The following is a 24,778-nucleotide window of genomic DNA, read 5'->3' on the forward strand; positions in this document are numbered from 1 at the left end:
TAGTGTTTGCTTAGCTGTGCGAAGTGTGACTGCTCGGGAAAAAAGGCTTTGCTTTTACGTAAGCATTAAAAAAACAGAGAATATTTAGCAGAGACGGGACCCTTCTATTCAAATTAATTGGGAGAAATTGCAACGGTCAACGGATGTAGAAAGGAAGTCCCGCCTTACATTTAAAAGAGCCAATCACCTTTTAGATACTGATATCACCTGTCAATCAACGTTGAAACGCGCATGCGCATTAGCCATGTAAGCCTGGAAAAATTGCATTTTTAGCGTACTATGAGATAAATAATTACAATTTAGGATTCCAATATTGTCAGATTTGATTGCTGATGTGAAATATGTTCATTGATTGAAATCTTGATTTTTTTTTTTTTTGAGATGTTAGTCTTTCCCCATTCAAGTAGATTGGATCTGCACCTTCATGACTGGAAATATCCTCCCGAGAGCGTTCCAGAGATGACCGACAGTGGACTGACTTGCTAGAAAGACTTTGTATATAATCAATTTAAGCACTAGAAGGCGCGCTTGAGCTTTTCAGCGCGAGCTGTGAAATGCCTTCTCGCGAGATATTTCTGTTCTCGGGCTCGCTGTAAATCTCGCGGTAGTTCCACGGTTCTTCCTCTTTCTCTCCCTGTGTTCAACATGGCAGTCGGCAAGAATAAGAGGCTGACAAAAGGTGGCAAAAAAGGTGCCAAAAAGAAGATGTAAGTTTTGAAATTGACCCCTCGACTCTGTCGTTATGCTGTTATAAGCTGTTCTGGAGGAAATGCTGTTTGTGTGGATGAAGGATGTGATAGATATTAAGAGGATTGTATTTAGCGGTCCTGCTATATAAATGGCACACTGGTGCTCTGTGTTGTGTGTGTTTGCGCTGATAACTTTAGTTAGGAAGTATGTATTAGTTGCTTAACCATTGTGTGACCTCCGGGACGTTTTTGTCTATTTAGTTATTTCGTTCATTTTGGCTGTGTTATTCTCAACGGCATTCTTTTAGCCAAAGGTTTCCATTTTGGGGGGAGAATTGTGATATTTCAACCGCAGTTCCTATAATACATCTATAATACACAAAATAGTTACACTCAGGACCTTTAGGACAAAATTGTCCCCCTTGAAACGCATTAAAACGGCAATATTTGATCCCAGTATCATTAAATCATGAATTCAACGCTATTATGCTATCATTCTGGAGCCCTGGCTTCAAAATTGACCTTTTTTTAAAAAAATATATATATATATATTCCACCAGATGGCGCCATTTTCCTCATGTTTCGCCTATGGTCTAATGCATACTTTCCCCTATTTTCTGTTTGCTGTATTATAGAGACCTGCAGGCCAATTGAGTAAACAATGCAGCTAAAATCATATGTGTGTATTGATAAGTGTGTGTGTAAAAAAGCAAAACAACAGTGGCATTATATAAACAAACTGGCATTTAAAGGGTTAAACTCCTGAAAATGAATGAATATTTGATTATGATCAGGACTGATGTTGTTTTAATAAAATTACTAATTAATGGTGGAAAATAATATGAATATCTAATATTTTTATGGCAGTTTTTGTCCTCTAAGGACCTCTGACTAACTTTTTTTTTTTTTTATAATTGACGCACATGAGTTAAATTAGTCAAAATAGTTGTTTTTAGCCAAGACAGTTTTCTGACTAGCATGATAGGTCACTAACAGAGCTAGCTAGGTTTCCCCAACATCCTTTTTTCTTTTGACCTGTACACAGTTCAGAAGTGTCTTTTGAAAAGTTATTTAATAGCATATATTAGTTGAACTGTTTTATGAATTATAATGTGCTGGATACTTTTTATAGAGATCTCGTTATACTTCAGAAACCACTTAGCCAGAAAGGCGAGTTTAAGCAGCATGACTATGAGTAGACATTGCAACGTTTACTTTTGAGCAGGCATCAAAATTGTCTCTAAGACATTTTAGATATTACAGTTTCGTATTCTGTTAATGCTGCTTTGAAATGATGCGTGTTGTGAAAAGCGCTACACAAATAAAAATGTCTTGACATCTTTACATGTCTGTTTTCTCATGCAGTGTTGATCCGTTCTCCAAGAAGGACTGGTATGATGTCAAAGCACCAGCCATGTTCAACATCCGCAACTTAGGCAAGACCTTGGTCACCCGAACTCAGGGAACCAGTGAGTATTTTTCATGTCCCTCGTTTATGTGTTTCCAAACCGAAAACATGACCGTTTTAGGAAATGGCGTAGTTTGCTTTAGAGATAACGTCCATATGCTCCAGTTCTTTGATATGGTGTCAAATCACGTGGGAATAGATCATGACAATAGTTTCAGTCCCAGATGAAAAGCTGTGATTACTGTTATGACATCACCTGAGATTCCCATGCTTACAAAAAAAAAGTCCAACAAGAGAGTGTCAACTTTTAGCCAATTTAACCCCATTTTCCTGTCATCTAGGAATTGCCTCTGACGGTCTGAAGGGGCGTGTGTTCGAGGTCAGCCTGGCTGATCTGCAGAACGATGAGGTGGCCTTCCGCAAGTTCAAGCTGATCACAGAAGACGTGCAGGGCAAGAACTGCCTCACCAACTTCCACGGCATGGACCTCACCCGTGACAAGATGTGCTCCATGGTCAAGAAGTGGCAGGTGAAGCATATTACAAACGGTGTAGTGAATATTAGGTGTCAAACAAAAGCGAGACTGCTGAGTTGGATACTGCAAACATTTAACAGCAGTACTTCTCAGATTTACAGTTCAGTAGTCATTGAATCAGTAATGGTGCATCAATGTCTTGTTGGAAGCATGTCTTTAGAGATTACAGCCAGTTCACTTTTACTGTGTCTCATATTTTGGGTCTTATTTCAGAACTCTGTTCGTGTATAATTATGCAGGTTTCAAACTGTCTCTGTTTGCTTTTCCCGTTAGACAATGATTGAGGCTCACGTTGATGTGAAGACCACTGATGGCTATCTCCTCCGCCTGTTCTGTGTGGGCTTCACCAAGAAGCGCACCAACCAGATCAGAAAGACCTCTTATGCTCAGCACCAGCAGGTCCGTCAGATCCGCAAGAAGATGATGGAGATCATGACCCGGGAGGTCCAGACCAATGATCTCAAGGAGGTGGTCAACAAACTGTACGTGTGAAGTTTTCCTGTTCACCCGTGTCTATTTTGTTAAATCGTTTATTTTAGTGGGAGTCAACAAAATACCCGTTTCAAGTGGTATTTCCCCCCCCCAAAATATGAATTGCCTCACCATTAAAGGGACCGTTCACCCAAAAATGAAAATGGTCTTGTTATTTATTCTTCCTCATGATATCTCAGATGTGTTTGACTGACTTTCTTCAGCAGAACACATTTGAAGAAAAACGGAAGAATATGTCAGCTCAGTCGGTCCTTATAATGCAAGTGAATGGAGATTTCTCTTTTGAAGATCCAAAAATCACAGACAGTCAGAATAAAAATCATCCAAACGACTCCAGCGGTTACATTAATGTCTTCTAAATCAACACGATCACTGATAGTGCGAAAGATAAATATTTAAGTACTTTTTTTTAACTCTAAATCATCACCTCTGGTAGGCTTCACGAGAGGGTGGATATCAAGCAGTCTCTAGTGTGACGTATTCGCGTTGCCATGGATACGACATAATCTCACGTTCTCCACTCGGTTGAGACATCCAGGATAATCACACAAACGCACCATTGTGAGTAAAGAAACAGATAAATACAGATCTAAACCAAAACCAACCAAGATACTGTACAGTGTTCCTCCTCCTCACTTGTAAACAGCGCTGCTCACCGGAAGGATGATTTAGTTTAAAAAAAGTACTTAAATATTGATATTTTTTTGCACCGAAAGTGATCGTGTTGATTTAGAAGACATTAATGTAACCGCTGGAGTCATTTGGATGACGTTTATTCTGACTGTCTGTGATTTTTAGAGCTTCAAAAGAGAAATCTCCATTCACTTGCATTATAAGGACCGACTGAGCTGACATATTTTACTATTTTTCTTCAAATGTGTTCTGCTGAAGAAAGTCAGTCAAACACATCTGGGAGGAAATAATGAGACCATTTTCATTTTTGGGTGAACTGTCCCTTTAATGTTGTTCCAAACCTGTATAATTTTTAGGGATGCACCGAAATGAAAATTCTGGGCCGAAACCGAAAATCCAGGATGCACTTGGCCGAAAACCGAAACCGAAATTTTTACCTATTTAAAAAAAAAAAAAAAAAATGTTGTGTATAATTGTATTAATTTTATACTTTTTCATTAATTTCATGAATTTAATTAATCTGAATTGAAAAACTACAAACCAATAAAATAAATCACACTTTTATTGAAAGTAGCACACCAAAATTGGACAAAAAATATATATTAAAACTATATTAAATATTATTCTTCTTTCAGTTCTGTAAAAATCTAATTTTACAGATTTTATTAACAATCATCCAAATAATGTAAAGTTTTAGAAAACTATTATATGCAAAACAAGAGTCAAGAAATGAACTTAGCTAACATCTTTCAAAAAGTTTAAATATGCAACAGTAATTTTAATTAAAACAAAAAGGCAGAACACAGAATGGCAGAGGGCCTCTATTCCACTGATCTATATATATCTATAATATATATATATCAGTGCTCTATTCTGTTTATGTAAACGTATGTACACTTTAAGTGAACATTATTGTGCAAAACAGCAGTAATTGAACTAAATCCAACCTCAACTGTAAACGACAGATGTATCCTCGAGTGAAGAACAAGTGTAATGTAACTGCTATACACATCATATTGGACCGCTTTCTATTTAAGTACAAGTGACAGGTTTCTCTTCAAGAACAAAAGTTGCTAAACGTTCTGACAGTCTCTCCTGTCAGAAAGCTCATCAAGAACATGAGATGCTGCACTGAACAGTCTCTCACTCTCTGTGCTGGTGCTTGGGCAGATAAATACCTGTGCGCAATCCGCGCAAGCAAAGGAAAGCCGTCTTTGTTTATGCGCCCGTAGTCAAGGGGATTGTCGCTTCTGGCGTAGTTCAGCTATACGTCTCAAGTTGTGGTGTAGCTGCGCTAGTTGTGACATTTTCCTGTAGAATCTCTTGCTGTACTCTGTGTGTGTGTGTATATATATATATATATATATATATATATATATACAGAGTACAGCAAGATCTTGACTGTTCTGCTGAATAAACACTGCAGATCGCAAATTTGATGTCCTTATCAGAAACTTTGAAGAATTTCCACACCGCTGACATGATCGGCCTTTGTTTGGTAGCGCTGTGATGAGGGCTAGATCGATCCAGATTGAAATCTGAGCACTGAGGGGCGGGGCGAGGAGGTATATATTTTCGGCCTTTTTTCTCTTTCGGCCGAAAACCGAAAGTGCCATTTTCGGCCGAAATTTCGGTGCATCCCTAATAATTTTCCTTCACAAAATGTGTTCAAGTGGCTGCTGGGCAGACTGACGCCTCATTCACTTTCATTGCTTAAAAACAAGATGCAATGAAAGTGAATGATGACTGAGATTAAAGCCCAGTGTACACTATACGATTTCGGCCGTGATTCTGCCGTCTTGAAACTAATTTCGGGAATCTAAAAGGATTCGTCATCATAGGGCAAAATTGACAGTCTTCTAGTGCATTCAAATACAACGAGAGAAAACAATTCTTCAAAAAGTTTTACCGTTGGATTAAATGTGTGTTTAAACTCTCATTCGCACGAGCAACTCGAACCCGTGAGTATCCACTTTCTCTTCCGGAAAAGGACATTGGGGAGTGGCTTCTACCACTTGGTTCATAGTAAAGTTCAAGCAATACCCGGATTGAGGCGAGTCTATTTTTTCCCCCCACAGAATCTTTGCTTGTGGTAGCTAATTACTGATTAAAAACTCTCGCTCTCGCGTTCATTCTCGTCCTGTCATTTTTAGTATTTGTGAGCAGGCTGTCTTATTATAGGCCTGTTTGACAAAATCCATCTTGCATTTGATGTGTTATGCTCATGATAGAGTGGTATTGGAGCAAAGCAAATGCTGATGTTTCACTTCTATCCCGCAACGCTCCCGAACGTGAACTGATCGAGACTACAGTCTGACATAATGTCCCAAGGTGTGCCATGGCGATATCGGTGCGTTCATATCGTACGGTCTGTCACGTAACAGTCTCGAAGGACTGCAAAAATCCTACAATGTATAGAGGGCTTAACATGCTGCCTAATGTCATCTTTTGTGTTTCACGGAAGAAAGTCATTTGGGTTGTAAATGTCCCGGCATGAGTTGGGACATAAGTTTCATGTTTAGCTGTACTTATTAACATGTGCATTATTGATATTGCGTCGTTTAAACTTGTATATCACATGTTTGATTTGGTTAATGTTGTGGTCCATTCACTTGGACACTTAATTCCATGAGCTCTCCGTAACTTGGGTTGAAATACTGTTGCCATGGTTATAGATGAAGTGATACAGTAACTCTCCAGATTATAGGTTGCCCTTAGTTTGCACTTGTAAAATGTTAGTTATCGGCCTGATCTTTAGCCATTATGCTAATTCATCATTTTACTCAAAGCAGCTGTGTGCAATGAATGTCTACTTCCTGTTGTGCAGTATTCCTGACAGCGTAGGCAAGGACATTGAAAAGGCCTGTCAGTCCATCTACCCTCTACACGACGTCTACGTCAGGAAGGTGAAGATGCTGAAGAAGCCCAAATTTGAGCGTAAGTGACCGCTTTTTGTGTGTCTGTACTTTTAATGAGCATCCAACCATTTTTATTTTTGTCTTTAAAAGATCTTCGAAGTAATTTGACTAAATGTGTATTTTAAAGAGCATACTAGAAGCATCAAAGTTTGTCGTTAACCATATGCATACAAACCAGTCAATGTTTCGATACAACACAAACAGTTCCATTTTTATGCATGGCCATTATTCAGGAAACAATTTTGAGTTTTCTCTAATGGGATGAAACTGTTCTGATAGTGGGTGTTGGATACACCGTAGAGAGGAACTGAATGAAATATAGTGAGGTGATATATGAACTGCTTTGTTGAACAGTTGGTAAGCTGATGGAGCTGCACGGTGAGGGTGGAGGAACCACCGCTGCTGCTAAACCTGCAGAGGGCGACACTGGGGCCAAGGTGGAGAGAGCTGACGGATATGAGCCCCCCATCCAGGAGTCTGTCTGAAACTCCCAACACAAACAGCTGGTGTCAATAAACATGTAAATTTGAATCTTATGTGTGCTGTTTTCTGTCATTTTGAAATGCACAGCAAACCTACTGGTTCATGCTTTTATACCTGTTGGGTTTTGACACTGGAGCCACAGTTGGTGAAATTTTGATATTGAAGACTGTAATAGGCACATGTCGGTCTTGCTCTGAATTGCTCACTTTTGAGATGAAATCAAGTATGTAACTACTTGTTTAGGATTGGTGGGACCAGACATGATTTGAGAATCAAGCACTGAGACATTAATTTAGACAAATGGGGTGGAAATGATATCACTTTGAAAATAATTTTTTTTGGGTGTGGCCTGTAGCGCCACCTATGGGCTAATGTGGGCCATTCTTGGTTTGGGGGGTACTCGTTGGCATGGAGTATCAATGTGCCAATTTAGAAAATTTAACATTAACTTTTAACATTCAGCCACTAATCTGAGAAATTTGGATGAAATTGCAGCAAGCTGTTGACACCATAAAGCTCTGCCAATAACATTTTATACTGAATTCACTCCAGTCATAAGTCATTACACATGACTAACAAAGTAAGCTATAAGGCTCCGATGATGCATTCAAAGCATGGATTAATAATGACATGGGATGAGTTTGGTCTTAAAGGTATACTTTACAGTTAAACTAGATGTTGGGCCCATCCATGTTCTACAACTGTGCACATCTGTGTCATAAATTATGTGTAATGTACATCGATATAGATGTCAAACAGAATATGTGACTGATTCTTAATATTTTATACATGTATATTGATGATTTGTAATAAAAACGAGGAAGTTTACATTTATAAATACATTTGACAAATATACAAAATGAAATTCTAAATGGTCAGCAAAAGAGATTTGACACTTTGGGTATCCTCTCGAATCATAAAACAGTGCTTATGTGAGTTCACCTACACTCACTGAGAGGAAAAGACGACGGCTGAGTTTGGAATTGCATTTACATTTATGCATTTGGCAGATGCTTTTATCCAAAGTGACTTACAGTGCACTTATTACAGGGACAATCCCCCCGGAGCAACCTGGAGTTAAGTGCCTTACTCAAGGACACAATGGTAGTGGCTGTGGGGATCAAACCAGCAACCTTCTGATTACCAGTTATGTGCTTTAGCCCACTACGTCGCCACCACAATACTACTCGTACTATTTTTGTCGTAGACACATATGGCAGGAGTAGTACGGGGTAGTATGCCATTCTGAACATGCAAAGTGAATTCTTTATTTGAACTATCTCTGAAAGTGTCCCAACAGCATTCTGAGACCACCAGAGGGCACCAATCTCTATAATCTCAACTGTTACTCTACAAAGTTCTTGTCTGCTGGAAGGGCGGGTCATCCTCTGCTTCTGCTGTGAAGTCATACTGTGCCATGGCTCACTCCACACCCTCACAGACAGATCAGACTCTGGTGTAGATTTATAGTCATATATGTGAAGATCATTTTACTGTACAGACACATACCCAAACACTCGGCCAACCCAGGGACCCTTACGGCTCTTTGAAATAATAATATGTTCGAAGTGATGGAACCGTTATGTGGTCAAGACCTGGAACTACTTCATATCCGTGCATTTACCAGTAAATAATTGCACACCTTAGAACGTCCCTCAACCAATCAGAATCAAGCATTCAACAAAGACCCGTGGTATTACATTAGTTAATGCATTATGAACTAACAACTATTAAAATCATGCATTAAGTTTAAGGTATGCAGTATAACCTTATTGTAAATCAAAGATCATTAAAAGGACAGTTCACCCAAAAATTAAAATCCTCTCATCATTTACTCCCCCTCATGGCATTCCAGATGTGTGTGAATTTCTTTCTTCTTCAGGACACAAATGAAGATTGCTTAGAAGAATATCTCAGCTGTGTTGGTCCTTACAATGCAAGTGAATGGCTGCCAAAATTGCAATGCTCCAAAAAGCACATAAAGGCAGCATAGAAGTAATCCATATGACTCAAGTGTTTCATCCACATCTTCAGAAGCGATATGATAGTTCTGGGTGAGAAACATCGATATTTAAGTACTTTTTGCTAGAAAATCTTCTCCCTACCAGTAGGGGGCGATATGCATGACGAATGTGAAAGTTAAAGTGGAGATTGACTGAGCAGGGTGGAGAATGTGTAGTAAAAAGGACTTAAATATTGATCTGTTTCTCACCCACACCTATTGTTATCACTTCAGAAGACATGGATTAAACCACTGGAGTCTTATGGATTGCTTCAGTGCTGCCTTTATGTGCTTTTTGGCAGCCATTCACTTGCATTGTACAGAGCTGAAATATTCTTCTAAAAATCTACTACTTGTGGAGCTCCCTGATCAGAAGGGCACCGCTGGGCACCATCTTACTGAGGAGGAGGGGGTCATCCTGGGCCTGTTTTGGCTGGTAGAGGGCGAGGAGGCAGGACCTTTCCTCCACTGGGCCTAAAAGAATAACAGAATTTAAGGGGGCGAATATAGCCAAAGAAGCTCTATAACAATAAACAAGCTTATATTGCCAAACCAACAGACCGTGAACAGAAAAACTCATAAAGACACATTTAAAAGACTGAAACTGAGAAATCGATACTGGAATTGCTGTGAATAAAAAAACTGTGTTTATTTACCGTGGTGGAAGAGGCATATGAGATGAAGGCCTAAAGGAGGCCTGGGAAAATCCAATAAATATCTAATAATGTACGAGCTTCACATTTCTGCTTTTAACCGCTCTGGTCATCTTTCCAACAAGGCTTCTTGAATTTAGTTTTTAATATATCATGCATTTTTCAGGAAAAATAAAATATCAAGAATTTTTCTCAGGGTTACACCCCATGAACATTGATTTGTTTAGGTGCGACTCAAGTGACACAACTTGAAATGGAAAGGGATGCTGCGGGGTTGAAAACAGTAAATGAACAAAGCATGTGTTTTCTATCACCATGCACAGAGGGGGTACAGCTATTTTTGTTCTCTGGGTTTTTTAAGGTCGACAACTCTCCTCAAATCCAACTGACAAAGAAAAGTTGTGATCGTTATTTCACACTAACCAAAAGAGAAAAAACTTATATTGCATTAATACCTTTCATTTAATTAATCTGTATGTGTGCAACTTTAATAAAATCCCCTTTTCTGTCTTTACAACTAGTTAACCCTTAAATGCATGGTCATTGTAAATGGTCTGCACTTACAGTGGGTACGGAAAGTATTCAGACCCCCTTACATTTTTCACTCTTTGTTATATTGCACTGGCGACCTGTCCAGGGTGTCCCCCGCCTTTCGCCCAATGGTAGCTGGGATAGGCTCCAGCCCCCCGCGACCCTGTACACAGGATAAGCGGTTGACGATGGATGGATGGATGGATGTTATATTGCAGCCATTTGCTAAAATCATTTAAGTTCATTTTTTTTCCTCATTATTGTACACACAGCACCCCATATTGACCGAAAAACACAGAATTGTTGACATTTTTGCACATTTATTAAAAAAGAAAAACTGAAATATCACATGGTCCTAAGTATTCAGACCCTTTGCTGTGACACTCATATATTTAACTCAGGTGCTGTCCATTTCTTCTGATCATCCTTGAGATGGTTCTACACCTTCAATTGAGTCCAGCTGTGTTTGATTATACTGATTGGACTTGATTAGGAAAGCCACACACCTGTCTATATAAGACCTTACAGCTCACAGTGCATGTCCGAGCAAATGAGAATCATGAGGTCAAAGGAACTGCCTGAAGAGCTCAGAGACAGAATTGTGGCAAGGCACAGATCTGGCCAAGGTTACAAAAACATTTCTGCTGCCCTTAAGGTTCATAAGAGCACAGTGGCCTCCATAATCCTTAAATGGAAGACGTTTGGGACGACCAGAACCCTTCCTAGAGCTGGCCGTCCGGCCAAACTGAGCTATCGGGGAGAAGAGCCTTGGTGAGAGAGGTAAAGAAGAACCCAAAGATCACTGTGGCTGAGCTCCAGAGATGCAGTCGGAGATGGGAGAAAGTTGTAGTAAGTCAACCATCACTGCAGCCATCCACCAGTCGGGGCTTTATGGCAGAGTGGCCCGACGGAAGCCTCTCCTCAGTGCAAGACACATGAAAGCCTGCATGGAGTTTGCTAAAAAACACCTGAAGGACTCCAAGATGGTGATAAATAAGATTCTCTGGTCTGATGAGACCAAGATAGAACTTTTGGCCTTAATTCTAAGTGGTATGTGTGGAGAAAACCAGGCACTGCTCATCACCTGTCCAATACAGTCTCAACAGTGAAGCATGGTGGTGGCAGCATCATGCTGTGGGGGTGTTTTTCAGCTGCAGGGACAGGACGACTGCGTTGCAATCGAGGGAAAGATGAATGCGGCCAAGTACAGGGATATCCTGGACGAAAACCTTCTCCAGAGTGCTCTGGACCTCAGACTGGGCCGAAGGTTCACCTTCCAACAAGACAATGACCCTAAGCACACCGCTAAAATAACGAAGGAGTGGCTTCACAACAACTCTGTGACTGTTCTTGAATGGCCCAGCCAGAGCCCTGACTTAAACCCAATTGAGCATCTCTGGAGAGACCTGAAAATGGCTGTCCACCAACGTTTACCATCCAACCTGACAGAACTGGAGAGGATCTGCAAGGAGGAATGGCAGAGGATACCCAAATCCAGATGTGAGAAACTTGTTGCATCTTTCCCAAAAAGACTCATGGCTGTATTAGATCAAAAGGGTGCTTCTACTAAATACTGAACAAAGGGTCTGAATACTTAGGATCATGTGATATTTCAGTTTTTCTTTTTTAATAAATGTGCAAAAATGTCAACAATTCTGTGTTTTTCTGTCAATATGGGGTGCTGTGTGTACAATAATGAGGAAAAAAAATGAACTTAAATGATTTTAGCAAATGGCTGCAATATAACAAAGAGTGAAAAATTTAAGGGGGTCTGAATACTTTCCGTACCCACTGTATATAGCGCTTTTTTATTAACCTTAGAGGTTACCAAAGCGCTTTACACTATGTCCCAATCACCCATTCACACACCAATGACGGCAGAGATGCCATGCAAGGTGCTAGCCTGCCATTGTGAGCAACTTGGGGTTCAGTGTCTTGCCCAAGGACACTTCGGCATGTGGAGTCATGTGGGCCGGGATTCAAATCACCAACCCTGCGATTGGTAGCCGACCCGCTCTACCACCTGAGCCACAGCTGCCCCTGGAGGAGGGTGGGGCGGGGCCGGAATGACGCACACCCGGACCCCAATCAGTCTGATGAGGCGAGCAAGGGATAAAGGTGACCGGAGACGGCGGTTCGGGAGAGAGAGAGAAGTACAGGCAGCTGCCCTGTATGTGTTTATGTTTTTGGTTAAGTTTATCATCAAACTTTAAAAAGCCGGTTCTCGCCACCTCCTTTCCCTTATAACCCCCTGACAGTCATTCTCCCAAACACTCGTACATATTCAGGTCTTTAGAGACCCGGAACTTCTATCTATCAAAAATGGATGTACAAAATACCCAGATAGTGTCAAATAAAATATAATTTTACGTTTTATTTTGACGTTTTATTTTTCATAAATTAAAAAGATGCTGCAGCAAATCAGGACAAATCAAGAACAGGATTCATTATTTTCACAATGAAATTTCAAGAGATGCAACTGGCGGTCAAACACATATTGAGCTACACAAAACACATAATCTACACATGTGTAACATATGTATAGCGTCTGTGTAATTTCACAGGCAATTATTGAGACTAAACAGATGCACAACTTAATTGTTTCAGTAGTACACCCAAATGATACGTCATACGTCATTTCACACTGTTCATGTGTTGTACTCGCTATAGTTTAATTAAATGTTGTTTTTTGTCAGATAGCAATGTCAAATGTAAATCAAGTCAATCACTGAAACAACAGCGGCAACTTGAGTTAGAAATTGCATGTATAATATGTACGTGTGGACACATATGAAATATTCAGAATTCACAATATTTTTTGTTTTTTTTATTATTTTGTTTTTCTCCCCAATTTGGAACGCCCAATTCCCACTACTTAGTAGGTCCTCGAGGTGGTGCGGTTACTCACCTCAATCCGGGTGGCGGAGGACAAGTCTCAGTTGCCTCCGCTTCGGAGACCGTCAATCCGCGCATCTGATCACGTGACTCGTTGTGCATGACACCACGGAGACTCGCAGCATGTGGAGGCTCATGCTACTTTTCACGATCCACACACAACTCACCACACGCCCCATTGAGAGAACCACTAATCACCACCATGAGGTGGTTACTCCATGTGACTCTATCCTCCCTAGCAACCGGGCCAATTTGGTTGCTTAGGAGACCTGACTGGAGTCACTCAGCACGCCCTGGATTCAAACCCTCCGGGTGTGATAGTCAGCGTCAATACTCGCTGAGATACCCAGACCCCCGTAATTCACCATTGTTGATTGTTCATTGTAGCACAGAATATTAACGTGATATAGTATTTATTTGTGAATATAGTACTCATTTATCTTGCAAGACACAAATAAATAGATATCCTCTGATAGTAAACTTATAAATATATATTTTATAAAAAATCACTTGGGTCGCTAGAGAACCTATTCACTGCTGTAAAAACCATTATACATATTTATTTTGTGTTACACTATTTATAAGAGATAGGTTGAGGAATACTAATGAGGTGTGGGCACAACTCCAAAAAATGGATGAGGTACAGTGGGTGGAATGAGGTCCCGTGTCTCCAAAGACCCAAAGTATGCTTTTAAGGGTTAAATGTACCATACGCTCCCTTAACCAGGTCCAGTTCAACAGTGATTACCAGAGAAACTGTAGTGTCTTTGGCAAACACGATAACGCAACACAAAATGTTAATATAAAAATAAAAAAATAAAAATCTGACTTTTAATTTGTGTAACTAGCACGATGATATTTTAATTCTCCTAATGGAAATCTGACGGTGTGTTTTTGCTTCATAGCGATATTGTGTGTTCAGCCAAAGTCTCACTAGCAAGTCAGTCCACTGTCGGTCATCTATGGATCGGGAGGTTATTTCCGGTCATGCAAGTGCAGCTCTAATCTACTTGAATGGGGAAAGACCGACATCTCAAAAATGGTTGGTCAAGATTACGATCAAAGAACATATTTCAAATTTGAAAAACAATTTTATAACACTGAAATCATAAATTGTGCTTCTTTACCTCATATTATTCTAAAAAACGCAATTGTCCCGGCTTATATAGCTAATGCGTATGCACGTTCTAGAGTTGATTGACAGGTGATGTCTGTATCTAAAAGGTGATTGGCTCTTTTACCTGTAAGGCGGGACTTCCTTTCTACATTCGTTAACCGTTGTGCGCGAGAGCGCCTTGGTTGAGCGTTCCAATTTTTCCAAATTTGTTAAACAGAAGTGTCCCGTCTCTGCTAAATCTTCTCTGGTTCAGCGCGATCATCGTAAACAAAGATGTGGCTAAACGCGCATGTGCAAGTTTTTCAGCAGAGGGCGGTACAGACTAGATTTTAGGCAAGGGTTAAACATATAAGGTACATTTTTATCTAATAAATCCTTGAATTCTATTTTGCGAAATATATTTTTAATCTATACATTTATTCTATAAATCACATTTGATTTATTTCATTGTTAATACGTTTTAAATAGATATGAAGGAAGATTTTGCCACAATTGAAAGTTTGAACAGTGTTGCAGGAGAGTTTGTTTTATTTTAAATGTTCTTTTATGAAGCCAATCATTGGTAATTTAATATTTTTAATATCTTTACGGTAAACCTCAAGGGAGATGTTTAAATTACACTGACTACTTAAATTACTGTGATTTAATAAGTTACCATCTTTTTCCATAATATTTAACACTGACTATATCCCTTTATGACATCAATCATCTATAAATAACGTTTTTTTTTTCCTATACACTAATATACATCTGTTCTAGATCAACATATCATGTAAACTGAAAATATATTTGAAAATTGATTTTCAATATAATAGGGCCTTGTTTTTAAGAGAGGTGTTTCATAAACACCCACACACCCTTGTCCAATCTGGTTCCCAATGTTAAAACATGGTTAAAAATGCTATTTTCAGTAGTTAAATGCACCAATGTATTTTGTAATATGCAAAACACATAATATCCAATTAGAAGCAGGCATTGCATTTAAATAATTATAAATTCATACAGTCAAACTAATCATGAAAATACAACAGATGTGCTGTGTTGATTATCTGAAATCTGTATCATTAGTTTATTTTCTTTTTATCCCATTTTCTCCCCAATTTGTAACGCCCAATTCCCAATGCGCTCTAAGTCCTCGTGGTGGCGTAGTGACTCGCCTCAATCTGGGTGGCAGAGGACGAATCTCAGTTGCGTCTGAGACCGTCATTCTGCGCATCTTATCACATGGCTTGTTGAGTGCGTTACCATGGAGACATAGCACGTTTGGAGGCTTCACGCTATTCTCAGCGGCATCCACGCACAACTCACCATGCGCCCCACCGAGAGCGAGAACAACATTATAGCGACCACGAGGAGGTTACCCCATGTGACTCTACCCTCCCTAGCAACCAGGCCAATTTGGTTGCTAAGGAGACCTGTCTGGAGTCACTCAGCATGCCCTGGATTCAAACTCACAACTCCAGGAGTGGTACTCAGCGTCTTTACTCTCTGAGATACCCAGACCCCATTCTTTATCATTAATAAGATTGAAATACAACGTAGTTGTGCCATCTACTACACTGTGCACTTTCTGTACATGCACAGTACATTATTCAGCTGCTGTTATTTTATGTTGCATGATAGTGCATTTGTAAGTACATAAAAACCTGTGTTTATATGTTACAAGTGTTGTGTTTGATGAGAAGAGGATTTAGACACATGAGAGTAACTAAAATGTAGAAACAGCAACACACCAGTAATCAATTAAACAATTATACTTAAAGGCTACAGCTACAATTCTCCAGCTACAATCTGAATGGAAAAAGATGTAAAAAAAGTCAAAGATGATTAAAGCCACGCCTCCTATTGTGTTCCATGGGAGAAGAAAGTCTGTTGATTTTGGAACCACATGAGGATGATACAGAATGCAGAATTAGATTTTTGGGTGAGCTAACACAATGGTGACGGTTCACAGATTTCCCCTAGTGGGATATGAACCTCAAAACCTAAAACCATTTCCAGCCTAAATCTTTAACAGTAACCATTCACAGAGGGTTGCCTAATCCGAGCTAATGGCCAGTCCGTCCCTGATCGGCCCCAAAGTGTGTCGGCCCGCCCCGGATCTCCCGATGGCCAGTCCGCCCCTGATCGGCCCCAAAGTGTGTCGGCCCGCCCGGTTCTCCCGATGGCCAATCCACCCCTGAACGGCCCCAAAGTGTGTCGGCCCACCGGGAAAATGCCCGGTATGCCAGATTACCAATCCAGTCCAGTCCAGTCCTGCACACACACACACACACACACACACACACACACACACACACACACAAACACAATGTTAGCTGCATCATTTATTCAGTTGTCCTGCAGGTCTCTATAATACATCAAACAGAAAATAGGGGAAAAGTTTGTATTTGCTCCATAGGCTAAACTTGAGAAAAATGGCGCCATCTGGTGGAAAATATTAAAAATGTACATTTTGAAGCCAGGGCTCCAGAGTGAACGCATAATATCATATAATTAATGATTTTATGCTTTAATGGCACTTTTGGCACAAATATTGCAAATATTGCATTAATGGGTTTCAAAGGGGACATTTTGAGTGTGACTATTTTGTGTATTATAGATGTTTTATAGGAACTGAGGTTGAACTATCAAAATTTCCCAAACACACCTTTGGCAAAATGTATGCCGTTGCCCTTCAAGTCAAAACACAGCCAAAATGGTCCAAAAAACAAAAAAGAAAAAGACAAAAATGCCCCCCACGGTCGCACAATGGTTAAATGAAATATAGCAACGGGCATTCATCTTGTTTACAATTTTTTTATATTCAAATAAGTGTGAGCTGGCACCCGCACGTCACAGCCAATCATCGGGACTAGAGTGTAGAGGGGCGGGACTTGTAACCGAACACTGCTCACCTTTCTAACCAACGCTCAGGTGACCGAGCGATCGCGGTGACCTCAGAGGTCCCAAGATCTTTAAAGTGGGATCTGACATACTCCACCGAAGTTTCGAGACCGACATGACACGCTATTGTAAGCCGAATATGACACAGCAGCTGCTGAGCTGGAAGTTAAGGTGTCGGAGAAAAGAAGTGATTGGACTTTAAAGGCGAGGCGAGGGAGGTACGTGTTATTTTACAATACTGTCCTTGTTGTTGCTGCTTTATTTGTACGCATAGTATCTTTATTATTATTTTTGAATCATTATATGTTACTGATTGAGTTTCCAGCCTCAACGTGAAGTGCAGGTTGTTCCAGGTTATCTGATTATTTACACATTAAAATGGTTTTATTCTTCTAGCATAGTGCTATTTAAAGTTCTGAAGCAATTGCTTGACTTCTTATTTACTTGTGATGTGATATGATATGAATTATGCAAAGCAGATGCAGATGGTATTTGTTATAAATAACTATTATAGTGATACACTGTTTGGACTTACACTTTTGAAGAACAAGCTTAAGTGTTAAGGTTGGCTAATGTTATATTTTGGCACATCACATGCACAAGGAATCACATCTATATTTTATATATGGATCCTTTTTTATCTAAGTTAAAAAAGCAAGAGATGGGTGTAAGTTCAACATGTCAGGTATCCTGATAAATGACTGAGTGAAGAGAGTGTTTACATAGGTGGGAACTGGGAAGACAAAGGAGTTGAAAATAATGTAAAGGTAAACATGATGAAACCGAATATAGATGGTAAGTACAGAATAGTGGAAGAGTGAAAATCACAGGGGGAAGGGGTCTCTGTGCTTTCAGTACAGAGGGTTGTTAGTACACATGATGAGGTGTCCCACTGTGATGTTTACTCTTCACCACAGGTGAAAGAAGTCGCAAGCACTGGAAGTTTTGTTAATGTTTGCACCTCACTGATGTAATCGGAGTCTATAGGCTACAGCCTCCAGCATTAGTCGCTAATGTGCCTCTTGAGGCTAGGGGAGTGAGGTTACACACTGCACATCTACCTACTAGCTGGTTACTGTTACACTTACCCCCTTAAACCTTACTCTCATCTGGGTCACGGCACCACTGTAAACAGTCCTGCTCTACCTGCTCTGAGCGGGTTTTGAACCGGGGTCTCTGGCATGGGAGACGGGCACGGTAATGTGGAGTCTGTAGGCTACAGCCTCCAGCGTTAATTGCTAATGTGCCTCTTGAGGCTAGGGGAGTGAGATTTACACACTGCACAGCTACCTACCAGCTGGTTAATGTTACACTTACCCCCTAAAACCTCACTCCCATCTGGGTCACGGCACCACAAAACCCGCTCCGAGCTGGATTTGAGTCTCTGGCGTGGGAGGTGAGCACAATAATGAGGAATCTAAAGGCTACAGCCTCCAGCGTTAGTCGATAGTGCACCTTTTGAGGCTATGGGAGTGAGGTTTACACACAGCACAGCTACCTACCAGCTGGTTACTGTTACACTTACCCCCTAAAACCTCAATCTCATCCGGGTCACGGCACCACTGTAACTGGCCCTGCTCAACCCTCTCTGAGCAGGATTTGAACCGGGGTCTCTTGCATGGGAAATCGAAGAACATCCTTGTGTGAACACCTTAGTACCATTGGTCGGCGTCATCGGTACATGTGAACTGGAGCTCCACCTACTGTAAAGCTGACAGCTAATTCCCATTCAATCATTTAACATGAACACAATTTAACATGCAGTTGTTGGTGAGCTGGTGGAAATTTACCTACATCTGGACGATCGTTTGTGTTTGACCATTTTCATTGTTTAAAAAGCCTTATTTGATCACCAAATCTTGTATGCCTTATAAGTAAAACAGTGTGACGATTTTGTCCAGTTTTCTTTTGGTATTTCAGTGAAACAACTGTTGTAGTTTGAATATGTGCTTTACATTTTTTGGGACATATGTTCATATCAATGAGTGATTTTAGTCTTCAGTCTCTCTTATAAAATACAGTTCCACACTTGTAATGGCAGGAGAGCGTCTACTTTTCAATGATCTTAGCCAATCATAACAGTGGGCGTGTCTTAAAGCGGTAGTACTACTTAAATGGAGTGTTTCAGACAGAGGGCTAAACACAGGGTAGAAAAAGGTCACGTAATACTACATTATGACTGTTTTTTGTGCACAAACCTTTACTAACATTTTAAGTGAACCTGAAGGAATAAAATAAAATATGCATGACATGACCCCTTTAAATGTACCTCCAACAGCATAGTGGTGTGTGTCTGAATGTTCCCAAACAGTACGTTGTTGCTCAGCTTCCATTTGGCAATTCCAGCCTGACGTGACTCAATCCTGAACAGAACAGTTTGATTTAGTTATTATCTGTAAAGGTGTAAAAACTACTGGAGACTTAATGGTACTTACAGGAGAATAAAGCTGTATTAATCAGTCACAATTCTCCAGAACTGTGGCAAACAACAAGAGCTGATGTAGAGCAAATGTCTTTCCCAACCTCGGTTTGCCCCAGTCCCTTTCAGCCTTGTCTTGTGCTGGGGATTAAAATACACACACACACACACACACACACACACACACACACACACACACACACACACACACACACACACACGTAGGACTGTAGGTCAGATTAGACTACCACCAGGCAATGCTTGGTGCGGACATCACTTGAATTATATTATTGTCATAACGTTTGTAATAATTTGAAATAATTTGGTTTGTTATGATCTCCTCATAAAGCCCCATTTACATGGATTTGATCATCAGAGGGAAAAAAATGTCTCAATGGGAAGTATTCAGACTTCAAAAAGCTCTCTCTCTCTCTCTCTCTCTCTCTCTCTCTCTCTGTCACATCTTGTCATCTGATCTGACTCCTGTAATTGCATCAAGCACGCATCTCACTTTGTGAGACATTCTCTCTCTCTCTCTCTCTCTCTCTTTCTCTCGATCTTTTTTTGGATCTCTCCCATTTTGTCTGTACTCCCCTTTGAAACATGTTGTGCATATGTTGAACATATAAACATATCACCCATTCATGACGAGTACTACTGGAATGCTAACAAGCTGTAAATGCTGTACACACTGTAGCGTTCATGTTATAAGGCCTGTATATGTTGTTTTCTTGTAGATATCATTTAGTTGCTAGTAATTCAGTATTCATTATAGCCTGAGCCAATCTTGGGGGGAAAAAAATAAAAAGTTTAGATCTTTGTTCCAGCAGTATTTAAAGGATATTGATGCATTTCCTTGTGTGATATTAAGACGGGAGCTAGCTGATGAACTTAAAAATCCACACACACACACCTAATTTAAAGGGGTCGTTTACACATAAGTGACAGTTTGATCATTTATTCAGTTTCATGTCTTTCAGAACCTTTGCCATTTTAGCTGTTGATCTCCAAAAAAAGAATAGAATTGAATAGAAGAATAGAATACAAAAACATAAAATACAATAGCAAAAAACGTGGCATAAAATAATCATCTCTGGTACCCTTTATTCTGAGGCTACTGAAGCAACAGCTTTGTTTTAGAAACACAGAAAGTGGTTGTTTACAAAATGTTTTCATATCTGACTTTGGGCAGATGCGTGTTTTGGAAAGTGTTTCTACACAAACTATCGTACAGATAATCGTTATTAGCTCTGCACGCCGTTGTGTTCACGTTGACGGAACAATGTAAACCGAATTAGCTGTCGGCCTCAAAGTAGGTGGAGCTCCAGGTCACACCTACCAATGATGTGGACCAATGGCACTAAGAAGGTAAACACAGTGGGTATGAAGATTTCAAAACCACCGAAACAAGCTCAAAAACATCTTTGTTTTGGCCAGATTTTGTTCAAAATGACGTTGCACCCGTTCGCTCTAATTTCGTATGATTTATACCAGGCTTCTACAGGACCTAAGAAGTGCACTTTCCCTTATGCATTCAGATTGTATTAAAAAGAGTCACACTTTCAGTATTTCTCACATGGTGCGAGAGATTGTTGCGTACTTTATCTAAGAACACAAACACCTAACGGCGGTTCCATTGTTTGTCCTAATGGGGCCACCATAGTTTGGTTTTGTCTCAGTGTAAACAGGCAGCTCTATAAACTGAAGATTTCTTTTGCCGGATCAAAAAAAAACAGAAGAAAAATGTGGTAGTGAAAGGAAAAGTGGAGATCTATAGTTAAAAAACAACTTAGGTATGGGTGAGAAACAGATCGCTATTTAACATGTTTCTTCAGAAGGCATGGATTAAAACACTCGAGTCGAATGGATTACTTCTATGCTGCCTTTATGTGCTTTTTGGAGCGTTATATGTCTGGTCACCATACACTTACATTTGTATGGACCAACAGAGCTGAAATATTCTTCTGAATATCTGTGTTTTTGTTCTGCAAAAGAAAGAAAGTCATACACATCTGGGTGTATGGTAAATGATAAGAGAATTTCATTTTTGGGTGAACTGTCCCTTTAAAACTTCTGAATAACTTGTAAGTGTGGCCACACTTTCACTCTCTGTAAACTGAAGGTGAACACACAAACAACCTCCTGTGTTAACATTTGGTTATGGCATATTTGCATGAGCTCTTGCATTATGTAAACTGTATCTTCTCTCCAGCCCTCTTCGATATATGAAGTGCCACTCTGGTTGGTAATGTCTTCGTAGTTACTGGCCCCAAGTTACCGCCAGGCCTGCACAGACACCACCAATCAGGTGATTGTGTCAGCTGGTGTGCTGATATTTATGCAGATCGGGTCTCTTGCTTTGAGCTCTGGTTAGGGAACAGGTACTATACAGTAAACACACAGCACATGTTTGCATCTCACGTGCGTACCGTGGTAACCTTCAACAGTAGTGCCAAGTGTTGCGTAGAAACTGTTTGTAATGTCGTGGGCCATAAAAGTATGATGAAGGTTATCTGCTGCCTGTCAGAGGGTGAGGGGAGACAAGGGACCCAAACGCAGAGAAGGTTCAAAAGGATTTATTAAGCAGAGAGTCGAAGAGAGTCCGAAGCATAGCCCAGAGTATTACAGATATTCTCCCCAGAGACACGGGCAGAGACCAAGGCATCCTCCTCCACAGGAATTGGGCAATAGGACTGGCGAAGGCGGCGGCAAACGGGAAGGTAACCACACCTCTACAGACAGGCAACCAACACAGACACGAGCAAGCTCCAGCTACACGAGAGCACAGTTAACGTAATAAGTAGTTAATAATAAACTGGCAAAGATAGAGGGGGAACACAAGGAATAAGTAGGGAGTGCAATCAGAGTGAAGCAGGTGTAACAGGTGAGTAAATAATTGCCGTGATCAGCGTCTAACCCGAGAACAATCAGCATTCCCATGGAAATGCTGATCGCGCATGCCGGCTCCACCTGTGAGACACGAGGGAGAGGGAAAAACAAATGACAGTAGGAGCTGGCACAAATGCCAGCTTTACTTGAGGCTGTATGTAGAGATGACCGTATATTTTTCAGTAGCCTCTGCACTTTAATAGGCCTCATGTCCCTTGGTCGTTATGGGTGCCAGGGCTCGATAATTTCCTTGTTTCTTCAGACAGTGCTTGATCAGGAGGATCGGAGGCAGTCCTCCGGGCCCTGGCGGTTGGAACGCCCTGCTGCGTTCCGGTGGATGGAAGGGGTCATCCCGCTCCAGGGGGTCGGCCAGGAGCCCCTCCCCACTCGCAGTCGGTGGTCTCAGACCCCGCTGCGTTTCAGCGGCTGGTAGTGGTCTCCTCCGCCCCTGGCAGCGGCCCTGACCACTCCAGGTGGTAGGTTGGGAGCCCCTCCTCTCCTCTTGGTCGGTGGCCGTACCTCTGCTCTCAGGTGGCCAGGCTCCTCCGTCCTCCGGCGAATGGCCGCGGCTGCTCCATTGGGGTGGATGGTAGTGGTGAGGACTCTACTTACTATGGCGCATCCCTCCTCCTTCATGGGTTTTCGGCACCAGTGTAAAGAGGTTAATGGAAAGGAGGAGGCGAGAACTGGCTTGACAATATAAATAATAGTTTAATATAAAACTTAACCAAAAAGAATATCATTAAATTTGCTTATGCAGCCCGAAATTTCGCTTCGATGACCGCCGATAAAATTTGAAATGCAGGAAAAACCCTGAAGATATTTGAAGTTGATATCTGTAATATTTGCACATTTAGTGTCACCAAAAATAATGATTGATTTCATACAGGTGTCCTAACTACTCCACCGGGATATTGACAATTTGCTTCCAGATGTTTATACAGTATACCCTGAAACTGACCCCATTCTCCCGAATTATTGACAAGCGACAACCCTGTCGAACATATGTGCGCTCATTCCAATATGTTCACAATGTGCGAGTAGCCTCCGAGACACGGGTTCTAGTTCAGTGGAAACCAGGAAGTAAATGCGTTCACTTAAACAATGGTGAGCATGATTCGGAGGTTGCATTTTTGCTCCAAAATGACATTTTTACTTCCACTGACTGTTAGGTTTAGGGTTGGCATTTGGGTTAGGGGGAAGGGTTAGTCACCCGGAAACTGGAGCTCACACGTGCCTATACAGTATGTTCTAGCGTTGGCCACTGGTGGTTTGAATTTTAGTCAGCACAGACTGATTTCAGCATCTGAACTTGATCTACTGACGCCGAATTCACATTGTGATCAGACTGAAACTCATGCCAATGATTGAGCCAGTGTTGCCGTCAGCTGGTTGTGATGCTCAAACAGAGACATTTTTTATAACATCGCAGTTTTGACACTTTTTGGTGAAATCAACCAACAAATGGCTTAATAGTTGTCTCTGCTTACTAAGCTGGAAGAATAGGAGAATGTATGTTGTTAACCCCCCAAAAATTACACTCCACAGCTTAAACTCTTTATAAAGTTTTTAAATGTTTATTTTGGCTACATATCGATAATTGATCAGCACGATGTGTTTGCAATATCAACACAATACTTCTTTGAGGCATTGATATATTGTATTGACATTAGCTGGAATTGAAATTAGAAGCCTAATTTGTGTGCTTTCAAATTATCTTATGAACTGATCTAAACTAGTGATCTGACATTTGGCAATCGGGCATAAGGTGTGGAATCTGTTAGGCAAGTGATAATGGAAGCCTGTGCACAGGACAATCTCCACGAGTTATGACAGCTCCTGGTTTGCTAGTGTAACTGGGTTCACAGGACGGGCAAGGAGGTGGCGGGAACCAGCAGAATAGTTAAAATAATTTTAACGACGTAACATAAATGCAAACATGAAACACGAGTCTCTCTCTCTCTCTTTTGATCTGGCACCTCACAGACTGGCCACGCCCTCCTCCTCGTCACAGATAGCTATGTTTCTGTATCACTCAACCGCTCCCTCTCCCTTATGCAAACCTCGAAGGACACTCCCTTTGGCTTGCAGGGCATGAAACCCAACCCATTCTCAAAGGAGAGTCGTTCACAAAGAGACTCCAAACATATATTCCGGCCCTGACAAATAATGTCCTATTTTTCTGTAAATGTTATTTTTTTGTTGTTGTTAATTGTTAATCATTCAGC

At 40.8% G+C, this 24,778-nt stretch overlaps 2 protein-coding genes and 1 non-coding gene across 3 annotated transcripts in view; all 3 read left to right on the plus strand.

Annotated features, from left to right (window-relative positions):
* The first annotated feature begins 565 nt into the window (after positions 1-565).
* On the plus strand, positions 566-7,206 carry rps3a (ribosomal protein S3A). The gene is made up of 6 exons (XM_052138377.1): positions 566-707; positions 2,055-2,158; positions 2,439-2,626; positions 2,906-3,114; positions 6,585-6,694; positions 7,030-7,206. Exons 1-6 carry the CDS (start codon positions 646-648, stop codon positions 7,158-7,160), a joined length of 804 nt encoding a protein of 267 aa, XP_051994337.1. The 5' UTR covers positions 566-645; the 3' UTR covers positions 7,161-7,206.
* LOC127652240 (small nucleolar RNA SNORD73) lies at positions 2,292-2,361 on the plus strand. The gene has a single exon (XR_007971690.1). It is a non-coding gene; the product is annotated as a small nucleolar RNA SNORD73 (small nucleolar RNA).
* A 10,032-nt stretch (positions 7,207-17,238) lies between the features above and the next one.
* Positions 17,239-24,778, plus strand: part of fhip1aa (FHF complex subunit HOOK interacting protein 1Aa) — a 38,132-nt gene continuing 30,592 nt past the window's right edge. The window contains exon 1 of the mRNA XM_052137576.1: positions 17,239-17,460. The gene's annotated coding sequence lies outside the window, so the exon portion shown is untranslated. The remainder of the gene's footprint in view (positions 17,461-24,778) is intronic.

The sequence above is a fragment of the Xyrauchen texanus genome, chromosome 11 (genome assembly GCF_025860055.1).
Source record: "Xyrauchen texanus isolate HMW12.3.18 chromosome 11, RBS_HiC_50CHRs, whole genome shotgun sequence".
Lineage (NCBI taxonomy): Eukaryota > Metazoa > Chordata > Actinopteri > Cypriniformes > Catostomidae > Xyrauchen > Xyrauchen texanus.